Source organism: Trichechus manatus, unplaced genomic scaffold (genome assembly GCF_000243295.1).
Source record: "Trichechus manatus latirostris isolate Lorelei unplaced genomic scaffold, TriManLat1.0 scaffold00041, whole genome shotgun sequence".
Taxonomy (NCBI): domain Eukaryota; kingdom Metazoa; phylum Chordata; class Mammalia; order Sirenia; family Trichechidae; genus Trichechus; species Trichechus manatus.
In genome coordinates, this window is record NW_004443977.1 from 10,354,895 (window position 1) to 10,364,298 (window position 9,404).

A 9,404-nucleotide genomic window follows, 5' to 3' on the forward strand; every position below is an offset into this window, starting at 1 on the left:
GTGGAATCCAAGCAGCCGGTGTTTCTCGGACAAGAGACTGTGTCCACGGGAAGCTCCACTGCTGCCACTCTTGTTCAAGCCACCAAACCTCGGAGTCCGGATAACCACAGTAGCCTCCTAACCAGCTTCCTTCTTCGACTCCCAAACTCATACAAATCCATTTTCCACCCAGCAGCTGCAATAATCTCTCTAAAACACAAACCAGGCAGTGACGCTTGCTTAAAAGCCTCCCATTGCACTTAGGATAAAATCCATTTTCCTTCCAAGACCCTTTACCTCTGTGATCTCATCTTGTACAGCTCTCTCTCTTCTCACATTTTTTCCTTGACCACACCGGGCTTGCTCCTACCTGTGACCCTTTACAAGTCCCATTCCCTCTGCCTGGAGCACTATTTTCCAGGTCTTGGCATGCCTGACTCCTCCTCATTCAGGTCTCAGCTCAAGTATCCCCTTTGGAGAGAACTGCCCCCTTTCTGTTCAGTCTAAAAGTAGTAGCCCCCTCCCCCCTTCTCTTTCTGTCCCATTATTCTGTTTTGTTTTCTTCATGTGCTTGTTACTACCTAAAATTGTCTTCTTAAAATTTTTTATCTATCTTTGCTACTAAAATCTAAGCTCCTTAAGAGCACAGACTTTTTTTTGTCTACCACTGAATCTCTAGCACCTGGAACAGTGCCTGGCACATAGCAGACACTCAAATATTTGTTGAAGGAATGAATAGTATCAAATGCCTCTCATTTCCTAATTTAGATACAATAATATACTTAAAAATCTCAGTCTGTTTTATGGAAGACTATCCCTTTCCCCCTGCCCACCTTTAGGATAATTTTCTTTCCACAGTTGGTGATGCGTAGGCTGACCCCAGGATGCCAAATTCCAAGACCAATTGGGAAAAGTTGAAGTGCTATACAAGAGAATTTTTAACACATTGGGGCCATTGGGCTCCAAAATCCATCCTTCCACCTGGAAAGTAATTCCTGAGGTCTATGGCTTCATGGATCAATCTACTGGGAGGCTGGGCTTCCTTACCTTTAAAATGGTGATTGGCTGTGTCTTCTCTCTGGGGATCTTAGCCTCTTAACTCCACGTGGGAGAGAGAAGAGCTCTGGCTTTGGAGAATTCAGTCCATAGCTAGAGTTATCCACCTAGAGATTCTGGGCCATTCCATAACGTAGTGTGATGGGAGGGGCTTTGAAAAGGTCCCCTACCTTAAATAACTCCACCACCATTTGTCACAGTGGCTGAAATTTCACGTTAGCAATTACTTCCTGTGAAAGGTTGCTAGATAAAAATACTTTTATTTGCTAACCCTGACAACCCTATTCCTGGTAATGGTTGCTATCTGAGAGAATGGCTAGAGAAATATAGTACGGTTTCCAGGCAGAATTAAGGGTTCATTGTAGGTTAGCAGTCATGAATCTGAAGCTAGATCAGTCAGCATGGTTCTGGGCTTTTCTACAGACCATGTTTAGCTGGGTGGGTGCAGGTACAGAGTTGGGAGAAGAAATGGATTTAACCAGGACCAGGATTTAGTCAAACAAGGGTGCTGAAGAAATAGGGAGGAATGGGGTTTAGGGGTATGCAAAGGAATAATTATGATTGATCATGGAACTTAAATTTAAGATGGGCAAGGAAAGAAATAAGGGGGCAGCCACCACCCATCTGTCAGTGGTGGCTTGTGTATTGCTATGATGCTGAACAGGTTTCAGCACAGCTTCCAGACTAAGACAGACCAGGAAGAATGGCCTGGAAGTCTATTTACAAAAATCAGCCAATGAAAACCCTATGGATCATAACGGTCTGATTTGTAACTGATCATGAGGATGGTGCAGGACTGGACAACAGTTTTATTCCACTGTGCATGGGGTCACCATGAGTTAGGGACCAGCTCAATGGCAGCTAACAACAACTATAAAGACATAGGAGGGAGTGAGGAACAGTGAAAACATTGCCATGCAGAAAGAAGAGAAGCGCTGAGCCTGAGTCCCAGATGAATCCTAATTCCACCACTAATTACTCCCCATATGACTTTGGGCAAAGACACAAGAGACTTCAATTTCCTTTGCCTGACTGCTTCACAATGTTGTTGAGGGATTCAGATGAGCTAGAGACCTTAAGAACCATAAAGCAGGATAGAAATGGGAGAGATTAACATTTTATTTCATATTTTTTCCTAAGGCCATAAGGGGGTTTCTGTGGAGGAAAAAGGCCAGGCTAGAGCAGCAATGATTGCAATGGAATAGGAGACTTTTAGAAAGAGCCCTGAGACCATGCTTATCATCTTGCTTTCTCCATGGACAGCAATCACAATTTTGGACTAAGCACTTAAGAATGTTTATCTTGTTTAATCCTTACAACATTACCTGCCCCCGTTCCACAGAAGAGAAAACTGAGGCAAAAAGAAGTGCTAGTAGGTGTAGAGATAGGACTAAAATTGAGCTGTAACCAACTCCAAAGTCCATGCTATTAGCACTGGTCCATACCACCTCCCTATGTCCTATGATATGCTGAGTTTCTACCCAGAATACCCTGAGACTTGATCTTTTGCCGGAGGACTCATTATTTCTGGTTCACTGCAGACATCTTCCTCACCCACCCTCCACTTCCAGCCCTCACCAGCCCAGCTGGAGGGCAGGGGCGGGGGGAAGTGGTGGAGCTCAGGGGGCTTGATTTCTAAATCCTCTCCCACCTGTGAGGGTCAGGCTGTCTCACCAGGAGACAGGATCTGTGTGACTGAGCACCAGACGCCTTGTACCCAGGGGCCTGGATACCTTGTGGGGTTACCAGCCCAGCCCCTCCTCTGTTCACCCACCTCACTCTCCTGTTTGGGCAGGCCCAGCACTTGCCTGCTGCTCTGTCACCAAGCCAACAGGCCTGCCTTCCTCAGGCTGTTTCTAACAACACTCCCCCACTGAGAGCCGGCCAGAGAGTATAAGAGTCCAGCTAGCTGTGGGTGTCTCAGATCCATCCCTGCCTTCCTTCGAACAGCAGACAGACAGACGGCCACCAGGCAGCATGGTGAGCAGGGTGGGGGACTGAGGATGCCACTGAGGGTCCCAGCAGACCCAGGTGGCTGGTGTGAGGGAATGTTGCAGAGTTTAGGTGTTCATGGGGTGTTCATGTGTGGTGAGGTGAAGTAGGGGAGAGAGAAGGAGATTTCCAAATGTGAATATGGCCTATTGAGTGCAGGGCATGTGGGGGCATGCTCAGGGGCTGGGGAAGAAAAGGGCAATTGTACCCCGGGCATGGCTTTGAGCCTAGGCTGCCTGTAGGAGGGCTCTGAGTTTAGGGGTGGGGAGTGTAGGGTGGCAGGACTTAGGAAGAAAGGGTACTTTCCTACACTGGCTGACTCTCCAAGCCCTAGCCCCTCAGCAAGCTCACTGTTGACCTGGTCCCACCTCCCAGCTGGGGGAACTTGCCCTCCATTGAAGTGGCTGCCCTCTGGTTTTCCCCATAGCCCTGCCCCTCTGCTGTGTCTTTGTCTGACCTCTCATTTCTCACCAGTTACACACCAGGGTGCGTAGGGACAGGGAGGAGGGAGAGGGAGGTCCTCCCATTTATGGAGAGCTGGGCGGTATGTGGGGCTCACTTGATATCTTGAACCGTTGCCCCACCAGGCAAGATAGAAGAACGGTTAAAAGCATGGTTGGAACCAGGAAGTCCTGGCTTGACATATGGATTGTTTTGCTCATGATCTTGAGCAAGCTGCTTAACCTTTCTGAGGGTGATTTTCTTCATCTGTAAAATGGGATCATAAAAGTTCTTACCTAAGGGAGTTATTGTGAAGATTAAATGAGATAATGTCTGTGAAGGGCTTAGTGCAGTGCCTGGCACTTGAATTAAAGTTTTATAAATGGTAGCTAAACAACACTCAGGAAAGGCTGTGATTATAGAGATTATTGTTATAGAGAGAGTATACTATTTTTACAGTCAAGAAAAAGGAGCTGAGGAAGCTGAGGTGAAGTAATTTGTCTGAGGTCATAAAGGAATGGGGTTTGAGGCCAGATATGAGAGAATCCAGAGGCTGAGCTCTTTGTCCCAAATGTACTGTCCACAGTAACAGTGGTGCCCATTTTTTCCCAGCATTTCAGGTGTACATCCCTGGTGGCGAAGTGGTTAAGAGCTCAGCTGTTAACCAAAATGTTGGCAGTTCCAATCCACCACCTGCTCCTTGGAAACCCTATGTGGAAGTTCTACTCTGTCCTATAGGGTTGCTATGAGTTGGAATTGACTTGACGGCACACAACGACAACAGCAAGAGGCCAGAGACACCCCACATAGGCCAGCAGTTCTGTCTGTGTGTCTGGCTTGGTGGACAGAGTCTGAGCAAGCTCCAAGGTGCAGCAGCCAGCCTGCTGGCCTGGCCAGGGAACTGGTGAGCCGGGTCAGCCTCCCTCCTAAACCCGTTGCTCTTGAGTCGATTTTGACTAGGTGACCTCATGTGTGTCAGAGTAGAACTGTGCTCCACAGGGTTTTCAATGGCTGATTTTTTCAGAAGTAGATCGTCAGGCCTTTCTTCCGAGGTACTTCTGGATGGGCTCAAACCACCAAACTTTTGGTTAGTGGCCAAGAACTTTAACTATTTGCACTAACCAGGGACTCTGCCTCCCTCCTGGACCTCCCTAGGTCCAGGATTTCTCTAGTCCTTGTGTCCTACATCCCTTCCAGCCTAACTCATCACCTTCTCTTATTATGACCTCTGGAACTGAAGGGTGGGTAGGGCACACTCCAGTATGTGTCAGGCAACAAGCCAGGCACTTTGCATGCATTATTTCATGTAATCTTCATAATAATTTTAGGAGGTAGCTCTTATCATCTCCCCCATTTCACAGAGGAGGACACTGACAGAGAGATTATGACTCTTGCTCAAGAAAGGTAGAGTAGTAATGGGGTTGGTATATGGATTATTTATGGATGAATCATGATTATCTAAAAATCATAAAGAGTCAAGTCACTTGTGTCATATGAAAGAGTCAGTGAAATGTTAAATTTCTGGAGAAAGCATCCCCATTAAAATGTTTTGAAATATTTCAGACATGCAAAAAGGTATAAAGAATAATGTAAGAACACTGTGCCCCAGTTTAAGAAATAAAATCCCTTTCCGATTGCGCCATCTCTGTCCCCTTCCAAAGAGAACCATTATTCCAAAATTGGTGTTAAAATTTTCCGTTGCTTTTCTTATTTTTGTAATACACACATATATTATAAGAACTTATAGTGAGTATATTAATTTATCTGTTAAACAGTACATAGTATTGCTTTGCAAGTTTAAAAAAAAAAAAAACTGTTGCTGTGGAGTCGATTCTGACTCATAGTGACCCTATAGAACAGAGTAGAACTGCCCCATAGAGTTTCCAAGGCTGTAATCTTTATGGAAGCAAACTGCCACATCTTTCTCCCATGGAGTGGCTGGTGAATTTGAAAAGCTGACCTTTTTGTTAGCAGCTGAGTGCTTAACCACTACCAGACCAGGGCTCCTTCTTTGCAAGTTAAAATACATATAAATGGTATCATAGTATATGATACCATCATGCTTGGTAAAGTAGAAGGTCAGGGAAAAAGAAGAAGACCCTCGTTGAGATGGATTGACACAGTGGCTGCAACAATGGGCTCAAGCATAATGATTGTGAGGATGGCGCAAGACCAGGCAGTGTTTCGTTCTATTGTACATAGGGTCGCTATTAGTGGGAGCCAACTTGACGGCCCCTAACAACAACAGCATATGATTCTTCTCAATCTGCTTTTTTTCTCCACGTTTTTTGGTCAAGATTCTTTCTTATAGTCCATTCATTTCCACTTCTAAATCATTGTTTATCCATTCTTTCCTGTTGAAGGACATGTATTGGTTTCAGTTGCTATGCTACTGTGACAGTACCTGCTCTCTTGCTTCTGCTTTCTTGCTACTGTGACAGTACCTGCTCTCTTGCTTCTGCTTTCTTGCTTACCTGTGCAAGCACTTCTCTAGAGCACGAGAATCTTCAGCTTTAATAAACACTGCCAAGTTATTCTCCAAAGAAGATGCTCACTTTAGGTTTTGTCTTAGTCATTTAGTGCTGCTATAGCAGAAATACCACAAGTGGTTGGCTTTAACAAAGAGAAATTTATTCTCTCATAGTTTAGGAGGCTAGAAGTCCAAATTCAGGGTGCCAGCTCTAGGGGAAGGCTTTCTCTCTCTTTGGGTTCCAGAGGAAGGTCTTTGTCATCAATCTTCCCCTGGTCCAGGAGCTTCTCAGCTCAGGAATCCCAGGTCCAAAGGACATGCTCTGCTCCCAGAGCTGCTTTCTTGCTGGTATGAGGTCACCCCACCCTCTACTCTCTGCTCACTTCTCTTTTATATCTCAAAAGAGATTGACTCAAGATACAACGTAATCTCGTAGACTGAGCCCTGCCTTATTAACATAACTGCCTCTAACCTTGCCTCATTAACGTCACAGAGGTAGGATTTACAACACATAGGAAAATCACATCAGATCACAAAATGGTGGACAATCACACAATACTGGGAATCATGGCCTAGCCAAGTTGACACACATTTTGGGGGGACACAATTCAATCCATAACAGGCTTCCACCAGCAGCATGAGACTTCACAACTTCCACCTTGTTAAGCTTTAAAAGTTTGGGGAAATTTGATGGATGTGCTCCTTTGGTTTTTAAGTAATTACTTTCCAAGCAGAGCAAGGAGACATATTCTAGTATCCCACTTACCACACTGTCATTTATCTGTTAATGTATCGGACTCTCCCCACCCTGGACACTGGGCTTTTTGAGAGCGGGGGCCGTGTGCAATGTGTTATGGATTCCCAGCACCTGCATAGTATGCGGCACATAGCTGAGGCTTAAATAACTGTTGGATGAAGCAAGAAGGTCAAAACTTCTTAATTCTCATGGAGTGCCCCAGGAAAGGCACAGAACTTTCTCTTTTCTAGAACCAAGCAGATTATCCCAATCCTGCTTCAGGGGACAAGGGTTCTTTGATCATCAGTCTTGAATCACATGGGGAGAAACTTTCTTCCCAGATTCACTCTACTCAGGAGCCATACACACCCAAGAGAGGAAACAACAGCTCATGCACATCAAGGCCTTGGTGGACCTTCCTGGATTCCAAGCCCACTCTTCCCTTCCTCCCTGGTATTTCTAGCTGTAACATGAAACCAGAATTCTCTCTGCTTTTCTAAACCTCTTCCTTATCTCTGACCCCTGAAGCTTCAGTTGGATCTTGTTTATTCCCTCACTGCCAGTGGAGTCAATTCCAACTCATGGCAACCCCATTGTGTGTCAGGGTAGAAATGTGCTCCGTAGGGTTTTCAATGGCTGATTTTTTGGAAGTAGATTACCAGGCCTTTCTTCTGAGGCACCTCTGTGTGGAATTGAACTTCCAACCTTTCAGTTAGCAGCTGAGCACAATAACCATTTGCACCACCCAGGGACTCCATTCCCTTACCAATGGCCCCTCATCTCTTTCTAAACAAGAATGGGCTGGCTATCATGCTCCACCAGATGCATTTGATCCCCTTCAGTGTTTCTCAAGATGCTTAGTCACTGGGCAAGACTCTTTAATCTTAGAACTGCCCACATCTTCTGCCTCCCCAGAAGGTTTTGGCCCAGTCCTTAGAGCCAATGCCTATTGGTCCTCAGTAGCACCAGTGAATGCTTGGCCACAGGGGGTGAGCAAGGAGAGCAGGGTCCCAGAATCTTTGCCCTCACCCAGAGAACCACTCAAGGAAGGAAGGCAGGAACCATGTCCAGGCATGATACTCTTCTGTCTGCTAAAGATGTTCTCTGCTCTTTGCTCCCTTAGCGTGAGTGCATCTCAGTCCACGTCGGGCAGGCTGGCGTGCAGATTGGCAATGCTTGCTGGGAGCTCTACTGCTTGGAGCATGGGATCCAACCTGATGGGCAGATGCCCAGTGACAAGACCATCGGGGGAGGTGACGACTCCTTCAATACCTTTTTCAGTGAAACTGGGGCTGGAAAACATGTGCCCCGCGCAGTGTTTGTGGACCTGGAGCCAACTGTGATCGGTGAGTGATGGTAGTCCCAGCCTTAGCCTTGTCCCTGGGTATCACAGCAAGTCCTTCTCCATAACTGGAAAACACTGGAGTTTGTGGTTATAGCCTCCCAGTTGCTGCAACCAATTAGAACTCCAAATCTGCAGAATCACTGTCACTCAGCTCCTGAGTCCCAGGGTCACCCCACCTCCCTTTTCTTGTCATCAAAGAACACTTAAAGTCACGGACAATAGCAGCGGCCTGAATGTGGCTCCTTTAGGGTAGGACCTGGGGCCTACTCCTCCCCTTCTGTTTACCCTGGAACTCTGGGAGCCAGGTGCAAGGGGATGTGAGGTCCAAAACTCTGCCCGTTGCAGATGAGGTTCGGACGGGTACATATCGTCAGCTCTTCCATCCAGAGCAGCTCATCACAGGCAAGGAAGATGCAGCCAATAACTATGCCCGAGGTCACTACACCATTGGAAAGGAGCTCATCGACCTGGTGCTGGACCGGATTCGGAAGCTGGTGAGGGAAGGCTTAAGGGAATGCAGATTCCTGTCATGAATGGTCTGGAGACCAGGCAGTGGGGAAAGAGTAGTTTCAGCCCTTGGTAGAGCCTCATGAACAAGTCTTAAACATGCAGGATCAGGACCAGTGAGGAGGGCCCTGCACTCTGATCAGGGGAAGCAGACTGGAGGCTTCTGTAGCTGAGGTCCTCTATCTTCTCTGGTGACTGGTTGATGCTGGGCAGAGTGATGACTAGTGCAAACATCTCCATAGGCTGCCTGGCCAAGTCATTCTTACAGCATCCCAGAAAAGCATCTTGCATTGTCACAGATGTGGGCAGAGGTCCTGTGAAAAACAGGGGCTTCAATATGGCCCAAAGCCTTGCAATTGACCTTGACAACCACAAAGGATGGGAATCAGGTTCCTGGACTGTTGATCAGTAGAGAAGTCTCCCCAGAAACATCAGAAGATGAATCAGGAGGGCATGGGTATGAGACAGGGTAGAGCTGGCAAGTTATGATGACAAAAATGACTATTGCACGAGATTCAGGAGAGCTGTCTGTTAAGGACTTCAGGAGTTTTCCTAGATAGAAAGGACAAGGAGGAGAAAGAGTGGGTCTTCCCTATGAGGATTTATTTTGTGCTCTTGGGAAAGTCTTCAAGGATTTTATGAATCTTTTGGGGATTTGAAACAGCATAAATTGGTTCCTTCCTGTTTGTCCCCTGCACTTCACATCCCATATTTCTCTTCCTCTTAACTTTCTAGGCTGACCAGTGCACAGGGCTCCAAGGATTCCTCATCTTCCACAGCTTTGGAGGGGGCACCGGCTCTGGCTTCACCTCACTCCTCATGGAGCGGCTCTCTGTTGACTATGGCAAGAAGTCCAAGTTGGAGTTCTCCATCTACCC

At 46.6% G+C, this 9,404-nt stretch overlaps 1 protein-coding gene across 1 annotated transcript in view; it reads left to right on the plus strand.

Annotated features, from left to right (window-relative positions):
- Positions 1 to 3,012: 3,012 nt before the first annotated feature.
- Positions 3,013 to 9,404, plus strand: part of LOC101343251 (tubulin alpha-1D chain-like) — a 15,447-nt gene continuing 9,055 nt past the window's right edge. Inside the window, exons 1-4 of the mRNA XM_012555538.1 lie at positions 3,013 to 3,024; positions 7,798 to 8,020; positions 8,365 to 8,513; positions 9,262 to 9,402. Of these exons, the coding sequence (XP_012410992.1) occupies positions 3,013 to 3,024; positions 7,798 to 8,020; positions 8,365 to 8,513; positions 9,262 to 9,402 (525 nt within the window). The remainder of the gene's footprint in view (positions 3,025 to 7,797; positions 8,021 to 8,364; positions 8,514 to 9,261; positions 9,403 to 9,404) is intronic.